Below are 21063 nucleotides of genomic sequence, written 5' to 3'. Positions count from 1 at the left end.
AACTCTGGAATTAGTTTAAATAGAGTAGTTCATATTACTTAGGAGCAGACCATGGAAATTTGTTTGGGATATTCTCCATTTGGAGAGGAATTTCCTTTGTTTCTCTGCACAAGTAGGTCATTTGTATGTTTGTGACCTGAAGATAATTTCCCTTGGTTTCTTACTGTCTTTTGAATGTTTCTGAATTCAGATGGATACTAAAATCATTTTGGAAAAATGTTTTTAAAAATAGTGTCTCACTTTGCATATGGGCCTAAATTTATATATTTTGGCTGGTCACTAACTGCTGAGACATAGAGCAGTGGGTTTTCAGAGTCTGGGGCTCTTTGAAACTGCATGCATTACTTTTCTACAAATCCACTGTCCAATGCATAGTAGCCACGTGCCACATGTCCCTGTTTAGCGCTCGAAACATGGCTAGTGTCCGTTAGGATGTGCTGTCAGGGTAAAATACTCACTGGATTTCGAAGACTTAGTATTAAAAAATATAAAGTATCTCTAATATTACATGTTGAACTGACAATAATACCTGGATATATTGGGTTAAATAAACGCTATTATTAAAATTAAACCTACTTGTTTCTTTTTACTTTTTTAATGTGGCTAATAGAAATTTTAAAATTATATATGTGGCTTATACAATATTTATATGGGGCAGTGCTGTTCTAAAAAAGAGCTGGTGGAGAACGGGAGGCAGTGGTCCGAAGGGACACTTTGACTTCTGTGCCTTGAGAATCTTGAATGTGCCCTAATGAGAGAGGCTGCAGTGGGTCTGAATGCCTGCAGTTGCCTCTCAAATGGTCTAACGTTACAGAGCTTTTCAGGCTTTCTATTTCTTCTGGAAGCAGGGTTGATAAGTTATGTATTTTTAGGGATTTTATGCATTTTAAGTTTTCAAATTTAATGGCATAGAGTCATTGACAGCATCCTTTTATCGTAATGAATGTCGTCTCTGCAGCTCTGTGCCCCTCTCCGGAACAGGATGTATTAGTGTTCTCCCCACCCTTTTGTAAACTTGATCAGTTTTGCCTATTTTTAATCTTTTCAAAGATCTGCTCTTTACTTCGTGCATTTTTAGCCTGCTTTTCCTGTGGCCTGGCCCCCTGTTCCCTTTCTCAGCATCTGGTTGAGTCCTTTATCTCTGTCAGGTCACAGGGCGGCCTCCTTTCCTCTGGGAGGCCTTTCTGGATCCTCAGAACTTGATGAGCCCCTTTGGCACGCCCCATTACCATGTTTAAAAAATTTTTTTGTTCGGCTTACTCTGTTGTAATCTCTCTCTCTCTCCCCCCCCCTTCCCTCCCCTCTCTTTCTGTGTCTCTAATTTTTAAAAAATCTGGTTGTCTTTCTATGTCTGACTCATGTTTAATGTCTGGTGTGCCTGGCATATAGCAGGTGCTCAGTGAGTACCGATGACTACAGTGTGAGCCCCTGTGAACAGAGTCCAGCTCTCCTTTAGGTGCTTCTCAACAGGACTGCTGCAGGGAGGATCCGACTAGTGCCGAGTGATTGTCCCAGCTGACTGTTCTGAGGTTCTGGATTCTTTCTTCACGTAATTGACAGGAAGCAGAGGGTTGGAGTTGCAGCCACGACATGAGTAGAATGAAGCCGAGTGTGGCTCGATGAACCACAGAAACATGTTGCTGGGTGGTTGCCTCTGGGCTTTTGTTTAAGAGAGAAGCCGAAGTGGTGAGCTTTTCATTCGGCAAATGTCTCTTACAGTGAGTTTGTCCTCAAAGAGTTGGGCCTTCACTTGGCTAAGCACCTGCCAGTCCATCTTCGATTATGTACTAAGAACAGAAACTCAAAAGACATTTAAGTGAAAGAAAACCACCACCATCTGAAGCTGTTCAACCAGAATATAAATATCTGGCACTGGTGGTACAGACTCAGTGCTAACTTCTCTTATAAAGTAGAGCTGTTTGGTTTTCACAAAAGAAAGAAAAGGGTGTTTTAAAAATTGATATTAGAGAGAGAGGAAGGGAGAGAGAGAAATATTAATTTCTTGTTCTACCCATTTATGCAGTCATTGGTTGCTTCTTCATGTGTCCTGACTGGGAATTGAACCCACAACCTTGGCGTATTGGGGCGACACTGTTAACAAACTGAGCCTAAAAGGAGAGTTTTGTTAGCAAGATACTGTGATTGAAAATGAAGACATTAAAATATTTAAAACATATACAACATGCTGGCAAAGATGATAATCTTTAGGAAGGGGAAAAGGGGGGTCTCTTTTCATGGTTACATTGTACTCATATTTGTGGCCATGTTGTCACTTAATATAAATATTCATAGCACATTGAAGCCATTATTATTTTATTTTACTTATATTTTATCCAGTTGGTAAGAATCGGTGCAAGTTTCATTGTCTCTCCAACATGAGCCCTGCCAATAATAATGATAACATTCTAAACTCTTACTGGGTGAAAGAAGGAGCCTTCTCAAAAATAATAATAAGAAGAAGAATAGGAAGAAGAAAAGCTCATTTGAGCACCTATCAACTGCTAGGCTCTTGGCTAAACATTTTATCTAGCACATTACTTTAATGCTTATATTTTGTGAAAAGAGATTTTATCTCCACTTTACAGATGAGAAAATGGAGGCTCGGGGGGGGGGTGGTGGTAGAGAGGAGGCAGCCTGCTTGCAGCCCCCAGTGGGGAAGGGAGGGAGCCAGCCCTGTAGCCCGCGTCGGTTCTGCCCTGAGCACCGGTCCCTGGGCCGCACGGCACAGTCTGCAGAAACAGTCCCCACTGGCTGCTTCCGAAACCCCCTCTTCGGAGCTGTCTGGAAATGGGCACTAATCCTCTGCTCAAGGCGGCGGGGAAGAATCACATTTTTTTCATGTGGTGGGAAAACACAAGCTGTCGCCGACCCTGAGGCCTGCTGCTGGCTTCATTCTGTGAGTCCCTCGCCTGACCTGAGATGGTTTCCTGAGCGCACCTCGAATCCTGCCTTTTCACTCCTACTGCGGACATTTCTCCACTTCTATAAGCTCTTCCGTGGCTGGAGAGTTTGTGACTTTGCTTTATAACCTTTCCTGGGGTTGTAACCTCCTTCCAGGCAAGAAGCCGTCCCTCGTGCCCCAGCACTGTCCCCCCTCTGCTCGCCCGCCCGGCTTCCTGTCGGCCCCCCCCAGGGGCAGATGATCGCTGGCAGCACTGCGCTGCTGACGCCTGCGGGTGGGCTGTGCTCCCTGCCCACGCGTGTGCACCCAGCACAGGCACGCCCACAGCAGGGCCCGGGGACTGGACACGCTGTAGGTAACTCCTCCGGCCCTGTTAAGAGGCCCCTCTGCATATCTTCATGTTGGGGATACCTGTAGACCCAAGAGCCATTTTCTCCCTGGGACTTTATTTTTTTAAATTTATCTTTATTGTTGAAAGTATTGCAGGTATCCCCCCTTCCCCCCACATTGATCCCCCCCTCCACCCAGGCCTTCACTGCATTACTGACTACTGTCTCGCTGGGACTTTCGCTGACAGTGCGAAGAAGTTGCTTCTGAAACACAAGATATACACCCAGGACTGCCTACCCTCCTGAGTGAGGACCTGGCCTCGACAGGCTTCTGAGGAGGTGCAGTTTATGCTGCCAGCGCCCCTCGCAGGCTTCATAAAGAAGCCTTCTCAGGAGAGTGGCTTTATTCCCTGAAGCTGTCCTTCAGAGCCACTTGGGTGGTAGTGTTTGGCTGGGAGAAGCAGGAAACTATCAGGAGACTCTTAGGATGCCAGATTAGGTTGTTAAATGTGAATGATCAGGAAGCCTCGTGGTGGAATGCAAGGGTGGGGGAGCCCTTCTCTCCAAGGTTTCCTGGCAGTTTCCCCACCTCAGAAGGGTGGGTCCAAGTTCCCCAACAATGCCCTGGATTGATAGACTTGCTCTGATGCTTTTTCTTTGCCTAAGAGGCCTCATAGTGGGAGGCCCTGCCAAACTGGTGCCCTCCCCCAAGGAGCCCCCAGGCTGCATTCTTCCTAAAGTATGCTCTGCCCTGCTTGGTGGGGCTTCTCTCTTTTGAGAGGGGCTACACCCTCTGAATCTGGAGTCAGACACACCTGGGTATGAATCCTAACTTGGCCACCTACCTGCTGTGTTTAACCTCTCTAAGCCTCAGTTTATCTTATCTGTAAAATGGGGAAATGATAATATCCCCATTATGCCACAATATTATATGAAAATATATTATGATACAAAGTTATATTATTTTTTAAAGTATGCAATGCCATTATAATGTGTTTTATATAAAATATTATAATGTATAACACCATTATAATATTACCTGTATATCATGTATTAAAATTATAATATAACCTGATATAATAACCTATCTTATTGTTATTGTGAGACTTAGATTATGTGGACAAAGTGCTTAGCACAGGCCCTGGCACATCATGTAACTTAATCACTGTTAATTATTGTGATCTTCATTTTCTGTGAACTAAACCTTTACTCAGAATGTTCTATAAATGTTGTTGCTTTGGAAGCAACGAAGCTCATCAAATGATTAGAAAGCAAAGCCCAATTATAACTCCAGGAGGGGAGGGAATGGAATCCAGGGTGAAGTATTGTTGGATTCTAAGTGGGTTTTTTGTGTGTGTGTTTTTTTTAAGGGAGAAATGTCTTTTCAGAAGAACTTAGAGCAACATGTTACTCAGTAGAGTAGGATATTAAATCTAAATAACCACCCACATGTTCTCTGTTTGTCTTGAGAAGTGATTAGCCTGGGGTTTTATTGTTGTACGTGTGGGTGAGGAGGCGGGTGAGGCAGAGAAGTGGGCTGGAGAGAAAGACACATAAACAGGGGTTCCCATCTGTTGGGTGAGTTGTCCCAGCTTTTCTGTGTCAGTCCTGTGCCCCTGGTTGATGGCTGTTCTTGGAGCCAGGATTTGGGGTGTGGGTGGCACCGTCTGACATCTGTGGAGAACTTAGCAGTGATGGAACTGGGGTTAGAGCCCTCATCTCCTCTGAACTCTGTGTGCTGGGTATTATTTCTCCTGTTCTGCACATAGGGATCTAAAAGCTCAAGAGATTAAGGCTCATGCTCAGGGTCACAGCTAATAAAACACCAGGAGATTTGAGATCAGACAGCTGAGATCAGAATCCGATTTTACCTGGATGTGGATAGTTAAGTCACTTATCCTTAGGCCTCTGTTTTCTTCGTACAGGCTTACAGTGTGAGAGTCAATGAGATTAACTTTATGAAGTATTAGCATATGCTGTTGAAATCACTCAGTACCCGTTAGCTGCTGCTATTATAGAAATTACCCTGCATGCTCTCTTTGGTATGGTAGAGCTGATCAAGATTTTTACTCAGACCTGGCACACTGCGGAGCCTGCACTGGTCACTGCAGACATCCTGCCTCGTGTCACTGCTGACTGTGGCAGAGGACAATGGAGAGGTGTGGCTATCATGTAAAAACCACCACCACCACCCTTTTGGTACAGTACTGACTAAAACCTCAGGGAAAAGTCCAAGGGGGGCCTTGTTCAGGGCTGCTTTTCAGCGAGATGGTACTTCACGCAAACACGATCTGAATTATCCATATTGACAAATGTGACATTTTTGGGAGGAGTAATTTATCACTCCATAAAAATGTTGTAAAAGGTGTCCCTGTAGGTATGTGGGCAGCCACAAAATGTATTCACTTTACAAGACAGAAATAAGGTATCCCTGGCGTTCCAGGGGCTGCCCAGCCATGTTGCCACACTGCCCTTCCCTGGTTACCTGCCCCTTGTGCTGGCCCGACCTGAAGCTGCCCCCGTTATGTCTGGGAGACTGGCTCATGTGGAGAGATTAACAGGTGAGGAAACGGGTTCCGACTTGTTAGGCAGCGGTTACACGTCCTGTTGGTTGTCCCTTTAAAAGCCTGGAGCTCAGGTGTGGCCTAGCGGAGGTGCCGGGACTCCCCGGCGTGTGTGAGCAGGGGAGAGCTGCAGGCTGTGTTGAAGCTATAAACATCGCCGGGTGGCATCCGCTGGGACTCATTTGTGTATAAGAAATAAAGATCAACATTGGGAGTTTGGTCCGGTTTTCTGATTGCATCCAGTTTGAATTCTCCAATTTATTTTTTAAGGGTGAGAGATGGACTATTTTAAGGGATGCTGGAGCTTTCCTCCTGGGGGCTGGGAGGGAGTTTGGAGCGAATTTGGCTGCTTGAGACTGCAGAGCTGAGGAAAACCCCAGCGGCCTCCTATGCCCAGGCCGTTTCTCCAGGCATCTCTGTTTTAGATAAAGCTGCATCTGAAGCCAGTGACTTCCTCTGAATATCTAACCAGTGAGTAACAAACATGTTCTCTTGTCTTTTCTCCTCCCTTAGGCCTAAACGGCAGCGGCAGAACCACTTTCCCATGTTTCCCTCTCCTAAAGGCTGGAATTTCAGAGGGGTAAGTGTCGTCCCTGGGTGTGTCCTGGTCTAGAAGCTCCAGAGAGGATGCTCTCGGGGTTGGCGTTACTAATCAGTCTCCGCTGAGAACACTTCTGCACTTTACCACTTGGGAAAGTCATATTTGCATCAGTGGTTGTCGTTTAATTAACAAATGGAAGTGGCCCAATAAGCACCCGCTGATGTGCTCTTGCCCTGAAGGTCTCGGGCTGCTGGAAGCATCTTTAAAGAAGTCCAGTGGTGGCGAGGTTGATGAGGTGGGCACTGTGGCTGTTTTCTTGGGAATGTGGAGGAAACCAGTGCAAGTGCAGGAAAAAAGAAATTGGAAATGTACAGTCTGTTAATACGTAGGTTTATGACTTTGTGGGGAGCTTGATGTAAAGGTAATCATAAAATTCTCGCAATTACAGTCATAGACATTTAGAGGTGTAGGAAGGGTCAGATCTAACCTTTTGATACAGAGTTTTCTTCCTTAACACAATAATGATAATAATAGTAGTAATAAAGGATATGGAGCTTCTACTGTGTGCTGAAATGAATACTAGCTCTGACCTCAGGAACAAGACCTTTGCATGTATGAAGAATGCTCTGAGCTATGTTTCACCACTAGGCCTTTGCATGCCTTGTTCCTTCTGCCCAGAACACTGTCCTCCGCTGTCTAGCACCGCACTCCTACACAGACTGCAGCTGGCTCACCCACCTCACCCATTGAGTCTAAACCTTGACATCTCCTCCTGTGGGAAGCCATCATGACCACCCCCTGAGTCTGAGCTAGAGGCCCCTCCTATGGACCCCTGAACTTTCTTCTCATTGTTAAGATTGTTAGTTAGCACTTACTGAAGTTTAGGCTTGGAAGCGCCAAGCAACAGGTATGTAGAGACATTCTCACTCTCTCTTGTTTACTGCTATATCCCTGGTGCTAGCACACTACCTGGACATACATGCTTAATGAATTTGTTTAATGAATGGAATGAATGAATGAATGAATGAGTCTTCTCACACCCATCAGACACAAAATCCACTTCAGATTGTGCTTCAAGTTCAAGACTTTAGTCTTTTCAGCACTGTTTTTACTGGTTCAGTTCATCTTTAATAGTCTACATAGATGTCAGTCATTTTCCTGATGTCTTATTAAAAATATATAGAGCATAGCTCTATTTTAGCTAAGTTTACAATATGCCTTTCATTGAGTACAAAGAGAAATGTGTTAACCTCTTAAGTAGATGTGCATGTCTTACTGAATATGTCAGGTAACTCCTATATTTCTGGCTTTGTGGAGAAGATTCCCATTGCTCTAAGTGTGTTCAGTTGGATAATCATAACCATTAAGTGAAAAAAGAATTGTGTGGTCAGATAAACTTGGGACACACTGAGAACACCAAATTAAATATGTCCACTTCTGCAGGACCTCTCAGAACCTTTGATGTATCGATGTGCATGGAAACTACATTAAGGAAAGTTGATGGAATTTGTAGCATGTCCCAAAGTCATTGACCATAAACCTTTTATTGACGAAATGGTTTGTATACACTTTAGAATAGTTATGAACTATGGCAAAATTAGACCTCCTGCGAGCAAGTTGGCCTTTTTGAAGGCAATTATTTTCTCTCCCTATCTACCACTTCTTCATTGTACCCTGTCCTCCTGATTCAGTAGTGACCACTAGCCAAGGGTTGGGGTACATCTAGGGTGACCTACAATCCCAGTTTGCCCAAGACAGTTCTGGTTTGGCACTGGGAGTCCTGTATCTTGGGAAACTCTTTAGTTCCTGGCAAACGGGACAATTGGTTACCCTACCTGTGGCTGTGAGACCTCTTCAGCTCTTCTCCCCTTAAAAAATGTTTCGTGAACTCTGGTTGATAGAACTTGCTGCTGAAAAGGAACCTGTTAGACACACGCTTGGTTTAAGTGACCCTTTGTTGGCCTTACTCTTGCAGTGGTAGCATTTTTTTTGTTTTATTTCGTTAATCGTCACCCGAGGACATTTTTTTCCCCATTGATATTTAGAGAGAGTGCAAGAGAGGGAAGGGAGGGGGGAGAGAGAGAGAGAAACATTGATGTGAGAGAGACACACTGATTAGTTGCCTCCTACATGCGCCCCTGACTGGGCCCGTGATCAAACCTATAACCCAAGCACGGGCCCTTGACCAGGAATCAAACCTGCGACCTTTTGATGCCCAGGCCAGTGCTCTAACCACTGAGCACACGGGCCAGAGCACAGTGGTAACATTTAAAGTTAGAAACTCACAGTTAGGAGAACACACTAACTGCCCCTGGCTAATTGTAACCAAATAGTTGACAATCTAATGCGTTGTTGACTTCAGCCTCGTATCAGCCCTCAGATTCTTAGTCAGCTCCTAAGATTTTCCCAAGTAGTTAGAATTTTGGGAGTGAATAGAGTCTGGTGGGTGGTCAGGTCAGTTGTGGTGTTTACTTTGGTCTCTCGTCCTTACTTTGACTTATTCTGGCCCCTGAGGCTTATTGGTAAAGTTAGACAAACTCATAAACCAGAGTGAGGTGGTTTGGGGCCTCGGTCACTTGCCAGATTCTCCTGTGGCCAGATCTCTCTCTCTCCACCTCAGAGCATAATCTTCCATGGCATGGGGGTGAGAGGGAACCCACACAAGTGGGAACACTCACTCCCAGCCAGGACACCCTTTGTAACCATCATTCTGGTCATTGCAACTCAAGAACAGGAAAGACTCAGAAGCCGGGATGCAGGCATTTGAGGCTGGTGGCATTGTCCAGCTGGTGGCATTTTCTATCCCAGGCCTGTTAGACTGAGCTGTGTTGCTGTCCTCGGGCTTTTTGTCAAGGCTTTGTTTTCTCCTTTACTGAGAAAGGAAGGTTTTAGAATCTCTGTGCTGGCAAATTTCCCATATTTATGTGTATGGCGGAGAAAACCATTATAAGCATTTGGAATTCCCTTCTTCTTTAGCTTGTAAAGAAAAAAGATGCTGTGTTAGTTCACCCAGGTCCTGGGCATTTGTGGATTTGAGGGTGGGGGTGGGGGTGGGGGTGGGGGTGGGGGTGGGGGTGGGGAGAAGAGGTGGTGAGAAACAGATTGGAAAGGGCGAGAGGAGGGGAACTGCATGGCTGTAGATGACAAGCAGAGAGGGAGACACATGAGGGCTAAGGAGAGAGCTGGGGACAGGGCACAAGGGAGGACAGGAGTGGTTGGCAGCTTAAGGAGCAGACATTTTGGGAAAAGTGTTTCAAAATAATTTTAAGGAAAGTCTTTTTGAATGAACTGTATTGTACCCCTTCTTGTCTTCCCTGGAAGCATTCATTGCAAATCTGCAAACCCCTCAAGGCACTAGGAGTGGCATAGGTGGTTTTCTTTCTTTCGGGTGGAGTTTTTGGTTGTAGACAAGTTCAGGAAGGGCTGGTGACACTTGGCTGACATGTCCCTTCCATCTACTAAGCAGTTTAGCTCTTTCAAGAGCTGTCATTAGTATTAACTGCAGGTTGTGTTCCTTTGGTTCCCATGCTTGTCTAAGGAAATAGAGGCCCTAGGTGTTATCAATCCTTTAGGACTCCCCTGCCCTCCCAGGCAAGGGGTGGTGCTCTCACCAGACCCATGGGTGCTACAGATACATTCATGGAGACAAACCAAGATGATGGTCTTGGTTGGGGCAGTGATAGCGGGAACATTACGAATAAAACAAGAACAGAATGGGGGGAATGAGAAGGCGGGACCCTGAGAGAGGTGGGACCCTGGGGGTGTCTTGCTTCAACACAGCTCCTCTGTCAGGTGCTCACTGCACATCTGGTCCCCATCTGGTTGGGCCAGTGCTGAGCTCAAAATTTCCACCCTTCCTTGTGAAAATATTTGCTACAGCTCCTCCAGTTAGCTGAGAGACAGACAGACAGACTCAAGGAGGAAGCTTACCCTAGAAATGTGAAAATTTCAGGAGCACAACTTCTGCCATTGCCTATTGGTTAACTAGGAAATACTTAACGAGACCTACTGTGTGCAAGGTATTGTATTACATATCAGAACTGAGGTTTCAATTAAATATCAGCCAAGTTTCAGAGCCATGCTCATCTTGTCTATTCCTCCAGTGTCTGGTTTTCACTCTTGCCTAGGCCATTTGGGAAAACATTTTTAGATTCTGGGACTTTGGAAGGGACTTTGGACCTTTTAGCCCCAACCTTTTAATTTTCAGATGACGAAAACAAAGCCAAATTAGCCACACATTCCCAGAGAAAAGAGGGAAGTTTTTGTTTCCAGGGTCCACGTATGAAATCCTGGTGTCGAATTCTGATTTCCCTGGCATAGGCCACATACCTTGGCCAATCACTATGGCCTACAGGATTGGGAAGGCCTTGGTCACTCGCTCCCTCTGAAGGAGCTGGGTGGACAGGGTTTGTGGTTGACAGCTCCACTAGAGCCGCTTACTTGAGGTGGCGAAGGGGTATTTGCTCCAATACTGTAACCAAAAGGTAGTCAGTTCCTAGTCAGACAGGAAATCATGGTGACGCCTCCTAGGATCATTCGGAGTTGGGAGGCCAGGACTAGAGCCTTGTTTTCAGACAGTACTCCTGCGCCTGCTCCACGCTGCCTTGACACACCCCAGGGCCTGTGTTTGGAAGAAAGTTGGCAAACCCTTCATGTAGCTGAATGTTTCTTGAAGGTCAGACTGAAATGCTCTGCGAGTCATAGCTCAGTAGAGTGACAGGATCTCTGACACTCAGAGCACACCTGGTCGGGTCATTGTTTACTGGGTCTTACCATGTCTCCTCTGCAGAAGAAGGCGTCACAGCTTTCTCTCTCTGCCAGCCTCAGTTTGTACATTCACCTCCATTTATTGAACATTGGCTCCAGGCAAGGCTATGGCAGTCCCGCATGATAGATAATATTTATTCCCATTTCAGAGGTGAGGAAACAGTCCCACATCTGCTAACTTGCTTAAGATCACAGCCATAGTAAGTGGCTGAGCCAGCTCTTGAACTTGGGATTGTCTGTCCCCAGGCCATTAGAGCATATGGCGTTTTTTTAAAACAGGCTGATGACATACCTTTCTTCAAAGGAGGTTAGAGTGAAGACCTTTATAAAAGTGCTAGAAACAAGGGAGTGTCCTATGGTAAGCTTTTCATCACCTAGAATCCCTTTTAATTCCCTCCTGTTCCCTTGAACTTTAATTTTAAAGTTTTGATCTTTTCTACTATATTTGTGAAAAAGTAACTTGTTGCCTCATTTTGTACCAGTAATTATGAAAACAAGAGTAACAGCTCCACTAATCCCAGGTAACTGACCCCTAGCATTTCACTGTACGAGGCACTGTGTTGAGCACCTTAGGCGTATCTTACTTCCCAGAACAGCCCCAAGCGGAAGATGTTACCTGTGCCTCATCTTCATTGTAGAGATGAAGAGACAGGGCAGTTTAATTTTCTAAATTCCCACAAATTAGCACACAGTTCTGTGGGGCAGGAGTTTGGGCGTGGCATGGCTGGGTTCTCTGCTCAGGGTCTCCCAAGACTGAACTGAAGGTGTTGGCTGGGGTGGGGCCTCATCTGAGGTTCAGGGACCTCTTACAAGTTTATTCAGGTAATCGGTTGCAGCACGGAGGTCCCTGTTTCTTTGCAGGCTGTCAGCTGGGGGTCACTCTCAGCTCCTGGAGGCTGTTCTCAGGTCCTTGCCATGTGACTCCTTCCGTCTTCAAAGCCATAGAGAATCTGCCTCACACCAAATATCTCTTAATCTTCATATCTCATTGACGTGAGGAAGAGCCCAGTTCCTTTTCAGGGCTCACCAACTAGATTAGGCTCACCCAGGTAGTCTTCCTATTGATTATCTAAAAGTGGATGGTTAGTAATCTAATCATAGGGATATCCCATTACTTCTCAGGTTGTGCCTGCACTCAAGAGCGGGGATTATACGGGGTGTGCACGCTAGGGGGTGGAGGTGTCGAGGAGCACCCTAGAATAATGCCCACTCTGTTAGTGGCTCTGGTGGAGCTTGCTCAGGGTCACATGACAAGTGAGTAGCTGAGCTGGAATTCAAATCTGAGCTCACCTCATTCCAAACCCATGTTCTTTGCCAGCACCTTTTAGGAACTTCTCTTTAATATGAAATTACTTGCAAGTGGGGAAAATATTTGCAATATTTACCTTATACTAACCTCCTTAATCTACAAAGGACTTGCAAAGCAATAACACAAATTTGGTGAAACCTAATAGGAAAATTGTTGAAGGATCTGAATAGGGAACACAAAAGAGAAAATACAAATGACCAGTAAATGAAGTCAAATTGTTCACTCTAACTTATACTTTTAAAACATTCTTAAATCACAAAAGTAATAAAAAACAATAATAATATTTAATTTAGTTAGCTCTTTCAATGTTAGCTACCATTTCCAGTGCTTTGTATATCATGACACTTCCCAGCAACCTTATTAGGTAGATACCATTATTATGCCCATTTTCCAGATGGGCAAACAGGCCTAGAATTTTTTATTTTTTAAAATATGTCTTTATTGATTTCAGAGGACAGGAGAGGGAGAGAGAAAGATAGAAATGATGAGAGAGGAAGTCATTGATCAGCTGCCTCCTGTATATCCCGTACTGGGGATGGAGCCCGCAGCCCAGGCATGTGCCCTGACCAGGAATCGCACTGTGATCTCCTGGATCATAGGTCAATGCTTAACTGCTGAGCCATGCCAGCCAGGCTAGGCCCAGAATCTTAATTACACATCCCCAAGGTCCACTTTAGTCTGGCTTCAGAGCCTGTGCTCTCAGCCATGTGATTGCTGAATGAGTGCAAATGATGCAGAAGCATGTAATGTAAAACATGTATGTAGAGCTTTAAATCAGTAAGTCAAGAAGAGCAAACCAAAATAACAACAACTGAAACAATCCGCTTTTGTAAGAAGATAATATATTAGTATATACACAGAAACAGTCTGAAGGACTATCACCGTTGACTGACAGTTTGGGGTTGGTGAGGTCCCAGGGAACTGTTGCTGTGTTGGTTAAATATTTTGTAATGTCTGATTTTTTTTTTTAGAGAATATATATTACTTTTATAAGTAGTAAAAACAATAAACTTGTAATAATTACAAACAAACTTCTTCCATAATCACAACCTTCCACAAGCAAGAGGAGGTTTATTATAAGGTATTGGGTACTTAGAGAACATCAGAGTTCATTAATGAACATGTTGTGGCAAAATATATGGGGACTGATAAAATCTGGGTGCACAGAAGAGGCCCCTGCCCGGTCTACTATCCCCCCCCCTTCACCTCCCTACCTCCCTAGTAGGCTCGAGACTGCCTCTGTGCACTCTCAGGGCGGGGAGTTTACTGTCCACTGCCCATGGGCAGACCAAACTCTGTTCGGTGGACAGTTTTTGGCAGTTATAGTAAGAGCTTAAGTGGAGAAAAGATACATGCTTTGGAGTCAGAATGCAACTGGAAACTTCAGACAAGACACATTTCAGGGCCTCAATTCCCTGATCTGCAAAATTGGGACAACAATGTCATCTTCTCAAAACATGAGACTTGGTTATAATGTGTAAAATGATCTGAATAATGCCTCCATGTAGGTAAGTGTGCAGAAAATATTAGCTCCTTATAACTAAGGTTATCTTCTACCTGATATGACTGTTTTCTAAATATGTGTACTTACTTAATGGCTTTTCCATGTGTGGTGCCCCCTCAAAAGGAAAAACTGACTCTCTCTGGTTTCCGCTTAGACCTCTTGCCTCATTTCCCTGCAGGCGGTGGAGCAGCCAGCCTGCGATTAGATGCTGACACCTGTGAGGAAAAGCCCATGTCATCTTCCGTCTGCTGACACCAAAAATATGCCAGCACATTGAAGCTCAGTTTTAGATTCAAAAGCAGTTTCTTTTTTTGGTCACATATGAGGTCTCTGGGGACAGAGTGGCTTGTATGTCTGCTGTGCAAATTCTATACTTCTGATGCAGAATTTATAGATCCCTGTGTTTATTTTACGCAGCTGTCAATTCAGTCATTCCCTTTCTGTTCCAGAGCCGTGCATGGTAAAAGGTGCTTTTGACTTTAGTCTTGTGGGTTAATTAGGAAATCTTGTTGTTAGTGATGGAAAGTAAACTCAAATTGATTTAAAGGCAGAGTTTTTAATTACATAGGTCTGAGGAATATCTCATGGGATGCAGTGGGGCCTGAGAAGCCCCTGGATCCAGATACCAGCAGCCCATGAAAGTTCTCGACTCCTCTCTATTATTTGCTAACTTTTTTCTGCAGACTGACTTCGTCCATTTCTCCATACCACGGAAATGCAGCAATCTGCAGAGAGACAGCCATTTCTGTCTCAGAGCCAAAATTACTAGGGAGGGATTTTGACTGGCCGAGCTTGGGTCAGGTGGATACTCCAGGATCCATCAGCAATGGTCATGGAATGGAATTCTGCCATACCACTGTGGGGTCTCCCATGGTCACCATAGTAACTTGGAGGGGAAGAGCAGTTTCTAGAAGGGCAGAGGCACTATGGAGCCAGGGTGGGTGTCTCCAATGGGTAGCCAAATTGAGGCCTCATATATTTAAGTGTTCATAGATACTTAGTGCCTCTGTATGTATATTCATAAATCTCACATGTATTTAGTGCATAACAAACAGTTAGTAACCAGGTACCTTATGAATATTAGGTATCTTTTGCTCCTTTATATTTAGCACACACATGCTCTACTTACTAGCCACTTATTATACTTAACATGACAAAATATTTCTATTATTGAATATGAATAAATCTTACAAATGTATTCATCTTCAGTAATTGAAATAAATATTCTCTAAAAGCAAGTTGAAATGCTTATTTCAACTTGATTGCATGGGGGCTGATGAATAAAATTCTTCTTTTATATGATTTTCGGGCCTCCCACATTTGTCGTCTGCTACCCAGGCTTTCTCCTCCTGCCACCAGCTCTGGAAATCTCAATGAACATGACTCCTGGACCAGGCTTTTTGTAATAGTAATAGTCAGCATGACTATTACTGCTGACTCCCACGTGGTACTGGTAATGAAACCAGCTGGATTAGATGCTGCAGCAGCAACATGGACCTCCTGTGTTCGGGGAGGCAGGGACGTTCTGTGCAGAACGGTACTAATGCACAGTGTGTTTTTGTATTATCAGGGCTGACTTGGCTTAACATCCATTTAAGAGAACGAGGCTGGTTATTTTTATATGAACAGATGAGGATTGGTTTAAAATCATAGCTATGACTTGAGGTGCAATGAAGTTGTATCAGATATGCATTTAATTTATGCAGGTTCAACTAAACCTGCTCATTGAAAAGGGGTTGGGAGAGAATTTATGACTCAGCTAAAGTGTTAGATGTATGATGAACCTGCTGTTCCCGGAAAGTTGAAAGATAAGTGCAATGAACTCCCACCATCCATAATCAACAATTGCTAACATTTTGCCTTACCTACTTATCAGTCTCTAGCTGTTTATATAACTTGGATTTTATTTACCAAATAATTTTATTTTATTGACTAAATCATTTCAAAGTAATACAATTGCAGATATCATGACCCTTCACTTCTAAATACATCAGACAGTATGTCCTGAGCATAAAGACATTTTTCTATGTTACCAAACCTAAGAAAATCATTATCAAACCTAAGGAAGTTGGATTTGTTTGTTTGTTTTTGTCCAATTGAGAACTGTGATTTTATTTTGTTTCTATGGATTTTGTTGTTGTTGTTGTTTTGGCTCACAAGATAATCTCAGTCGCCCCATCCCAAAATCCCTAAGAAAACTGATTGCATCAGCTCTTCCTTCTGTGGCCAGAAAGTCAGGGTTGAATGGATCTGCCATTCACCGGCTTGGGCAAGTTACTAACCTCACTGAGACTCAGATTTCCCATCTGAAAAATGTATCTAGCTCATAGGGTTCTTATGAGGATTAAATTAAATAATCCATATCAAGTATTAAGTGCTGCCTGTGACATACTGAGTGCTTAATAAATACTTTCCCTCTGCTACTACTACTGTTATATCCACTCAGCAGAACTGTGGGCAACATTGGGAAAAGTGGGGCAGATTTCCTGGTAAGAGAATGTGGTGAAAATACCCCCAAACATTTCCAGTTTAGTAGAAAACCTTTCCATTTATCTAATACTTTTCCATGTTATAGAGAGATCAGTTTTCAGGCCCTGGGATATGGGAGACCGAGTCTGGACCATTTGCTCTTTGCATATATGTGTCACTAAATAAAAAGACATTGGAGGTATATGGGAATATGCACCAGTTTAGAGGGAGGAAAGAACATTTCTTGTGTAAAAATGTACTAAATGAATTTTAAATGTAGTCTGGATATATTCTTGAACATCCTAATGTCTTCCTTCTGATAGTGTTGACTGGTGGTCATTCAAACCTTACATACCTCGTGAAGTTTGGCAGTGGGCTCAGCTCTGAATTTATTTTGCTCGCGTCTCTGCACTGGGCTTCTCTCGGCACTGTCACAGACTGGTACATCAGACTGGCTGATCTCGGCTTCCTAACCACGCCACCTTAGTTGCTTAATGAAAACATCTAACATGTGACTCCATTCTTCTCATGTTTGTGGTTTTGATTGCATTTTTATGTGTGGGAAAAGTTAACATCTTGTTTTGAACGATAAAAGAAGATTATTTTGATATTGAGGGAACATTTGAAATCATTGACCTCAGCAGGTTGGTCTAAGGCTTGGAAAATTTTCAGTGTTTTGTTTTTTTTTGACCTACAGAATCAATCAGCCTTTTAAAAAGTGGTAACTGAAAATACTGGTGAGGTTGCAGTAGGACTATGCTCTCACAGATGTTCAGTGGCATTGCTACTTGATCTCATCTTTCTGGAAAGCTGTGTCAAGAACCACAAACATATTTATGGTTATTGGCCCAATAATTCCACTTCTAGGACTGTGTCCTGGAGAAGTCACCATGATTAAAATCTATGCACAGAGATGTTTAGTGCAGCATCATTATAATGATAGGAAAAATGGAAAAAGTCTGCATGTCCAACAGTGTGGGACAGTTGGTGTAAAGTGTGTTTTATCCATATGAGCGCATGTTATGCAGCCACAGCGGATGTTGAGGAAGAGTCATAATTCAGGGGCAAATTTTATTGTTATGTTTTTTAAAGCAGGAATAAAATTGTATATACAGTAATGATCCTGCTATGAAAAAAATTTACTTAAAAGGAAAAGAAAATATGCCAAAATATTACTAATGATTTCCTCTCAGTAAATGAGGTTATCAGTGACATCTTTCTTTGTTTTGAGTTTTACTAGTTCCTACAGGATGCATCCATACATAATTTTATAATCAAGGAGAAGAAAAATTAAGGGGAGAAGACAAATACCTAAACTGCAGTTTTGAAGTGGAGTTTTAGGTTTGAACATTTAAGAATAAAAATCATCCCCTTATGGCAGCTACTGAAAAAAAAAAAAAAAATCCTCCCCAACAGGCAACAGGAATAAATCGAAGTCAGAAACTCAATGAATTGGCCTAAATTCCATGGTTACTTGAAATGGAATTTTAAAATATGGCATCTGTTTGTGGAGGAGTTTCAAATGTGAGACCTTGGTAAAGGTGAACTTGGAGGAATTTCGTCTTCCTTTTCTAACAACAACAAAAAAATTCATAAATCTTACTTGGATGTTTGAAAGGGGAGGAAAGCACCTTAATAAGAATGAATACTGTGTACTCAGTCAAAGGAGAAATCACAGCTCTAAAACCATCATCCCCCAAAGAGTTAATGATATTCCAAAGATTAATAGGTAGCTCAGTTGCATCTTACTGAGTTGGGGCACATTATTTTTATGGGTTCTGGATGATAGTTTGGGACAATACTTTGGAATATCACTTTGGGAAAATCAGAGAAAAAAACCCCTAACATGGCAGCCCGTGTGTTCCTTCTCCTGGGCTTAACTTATCATTGAAACTCAGATGGAGTACAGATTGCAAACTTGGCTTAGGGATTTTGGAGTCAGAAAGATCCTTGGCTTGCCCTGGCCGGGTGGCTCCGTTGGTTGGTGTGTCGTTCTATACACAAGAGGGTGGCGGGTTTGATTTCCCACCAGGGCACATACCCCGGTTGTGGGTTTGATCCCTGGTCAGAGTGTGTAAGCGAGGCAGTTGATCAATGTTTATCTCTTTCTCTCTCCCCTTCTTCTTTCTCAAATCAATAAAAACATATCCTCAGGATTAAAGAAAAAAAAAGATACTTGGCTTTTTAAAATCACCCCCCCACCCCAAAGTATGTTTTTCACTGTGGGACTTGTGTAATTAAAGTGGAAAGTGTTTTTCTGGGGGCCAGCCTTTGCCAGCATCAATAGGTTTATCACCAAATTCTAAAACTTCTCAAAGAAGGAAAATCTTGAGTTTTGGACTGCATTAGTCTTTTCAAGTCTATAGAATTGACACAGATGGACAAGATTTGCTGTTCTTGAGACATAATAAAGCCTCCTGTTGCCTATTCGGACAGCCTTGATGTCATGTCCTTTTCCCTGCTTTTAAAAATATTCTTATTTTATTATCCAGAGTGACTAAGAAAGAGACCTACCTATGTGCCACTAACTGCTCCCCTTTTCTCTTGACACCCACTGTCAGGAAGTGACCCCTCCGTCTCGTTTCATGAATCATTCTGACGTAGCTCCTCCAGTTCCCTGCATTGAGTGTTCCTCCCACTTGACATCATCTCTCTGCTTGAATAAATGCCCATTTCCCTTCACTTGTCCACTTGCATTTTTTTCTATCTTAAGGGGTCTTTTTAAAAAAATATATATCTTTATTGACTTCAGAGAGGAAGGGAGAGGGAGAGAGAGATAGAAATATCAATAATAAGAGGGTCATCATTGATCGGCTGCCTCCCGTATGTCCCCTACTGGGGATCAATCCCGCAACCCGGGCATGTGCCCTGACCAGGAATTGAACCGCGATCTCCTGGATCCTAGGTTGGTGCTCAACCGCTGAGCCACGCCTGGCCAGGCTCTATCTTAAGGTTTTGGTTTAAAGATGAATGTTGCCTACCATATGTATCTTTTACATACAATTTTATGTTATCCAGTGATATCCAACTTCTTTAATATATTAAGAAATATTTCTGCTACACAACTCAAAGGGCAGATGTCAAAAAGTGCAGTGGACAAGAATAGGAAAGAAAGTCTTTACTGAGGCAGTAAACAGACAGTGCAAGTCAGTCAGTTAATTTGGCTTTAGAAATTCTAATTCCTTGTTTTTAAAACCTCTGTCTACATGTCTATTTCTGGAAGAAACACAAAGTCGGTTTTCTGGGTATTCTCCACTCAGCTGCCTTCTGTTTCTTACACTTGACACTGGTTTTACTTCTAGAAAAACTCAATCTCAAGAGTCTCTGGTTTAGCAATAGGAGGAGATCAAAACATTGTCATGTGTTATTAGTTGTGTTTATTTAAACAAAATCATGCAACTATTGTTGCTTACAGTCACTGGGCCGATTTCTGCTGGCCTGGCAGTGTTTATGTTGGCTATGGTGAGGAGATGCTATCAGTAGCTCATTGTGTACTGTTTGCATAGTGGGACAGGGCATCCAGCTCAAGGCAGTTTTTAAAAAATATGTTGCATTAGTTGAATGATTTTATTAAGGTGCCTTTATGATTGGGAAGGTGCAGCCTGTGACTGATGAGGCAGTGCTCCAGTCTCTAAGAGGCCCCCAGCCACAGCTGGAGGGCTGGGCTAGCAGGTTACCCAGCTTCTAGAACACGGCTGCACGTGGAGGGGGGCTGTCCACCCCACTGAACAGAGAAGCACCAGTGAATGATCACACTGGTAAGGGCAGGTTGCTTTGCTACACTGTCCTTTGATGCCGCAGGTCCTTTGAACCTCAGAGGATCCAGGGCTGTTCTAGAAACTTTGGCCAAGGCAGTTATAAAATAGTCACAGGGAGGAAAATACAGCGTAGGGAATATAGCCAGTGATATTGTAATAACTGTATAGTGTCAGGTGAGTACTAGATTTATGGGGGGGGATCATCTCGTAAATTATATAAATGTCTAACCACTATGCTGTACTTCCGAAACTGATATAATATTGAATGTCAACTGTAATTGAAAAATACTTTTTAAAAAGAAAAGAAACTTCAGCAAGGGAAGATCGGCTGGATTTCCCTTAGTTAATAGCATCTAAACAAGGCTTTTCTTCGAGAACAATCATCCTGCTAACCACCAATGGTGATGACTTAGAAACAAGAACTTCAAAGATACACAGTGTTTGAGTTTACTTCTTTGCCCTTAGAAAAAGCTCACTACTTGACATCTAGATTACAGTAGAAACATAGAGAATAACAAGGGTTTTTTTCAGTCTACTTAAGCCACTAGCATGTCTCCTAGCCAAGGTCCTCAAAGTGTGGGTCGTGGACCGTGGCAGCAACAGCACCTGAGAGCTTGTTAGAAATGCAGAATCTCAGGCCCCACCCCAGACCTGAATCAACATCTGCACTTTATCAAGATCCCCAGGTGATCTGTGGCAGTTAGAGTTTGAGAGACGCTGGTTTCTAGAGCCATCCAGATTCAGCTTGCAGATACCCTTAACTCAATAGAGGTTTCACATGGAAATCTTCAGTCAGGATTTGGAGCGATGGAAACTGACATGTGGTCTGCTTTCTCTAGTACAAGAAAGTAGGGCTACGGCCAGTAGTTAGCCAGCACCCAGAACTCCAGCCACTTGGAACTAGAATTACTAGTACAGGT

The 21063-nt window shown here is 43.3% G+C and overlaps 1 protein-coding gene across 1 annotated transcript in view; it reads left to right on the top strand.

Moving 5' to 3' along the window:
• ARHGEF3 (Rho guanine nucleotide exchange factor 3) overlaps positions 1-21063 on the top strand; it is a 238653-nt gene that overhangs the window by 56326 nt on the left and 161264 nt on the right. Inside the window, exon 2 of the mRNA XM_087825039.1 lies at positions 6309-6375. Within this exon, the coding sequence (XP_087681165.1) occupies positions 6309-6375 (67 nt within the window). The remainder of the gene's footprint in view (positions 1-6308; positions 6376-21063) is intronic.

Source organism: Miniopterus natalensis, chromosome 15 (genome assembly GCF_054644295.1).
Source record: "Miniopterus natalensis isolate mMinNat1 chromosome 15, mMinNat1.hap1, whole genome shotgun sequence".
Classification (NCBI taxonomy): Eukaryota; Metazoa; Chordata; class Mammalia; order Chiroptera; family Miniopteridae; genus Miniopterus; species Miniopterus natalensis.
This window is presented reverse-complemented; position numbering and strand designations above follow the sequence as displayed.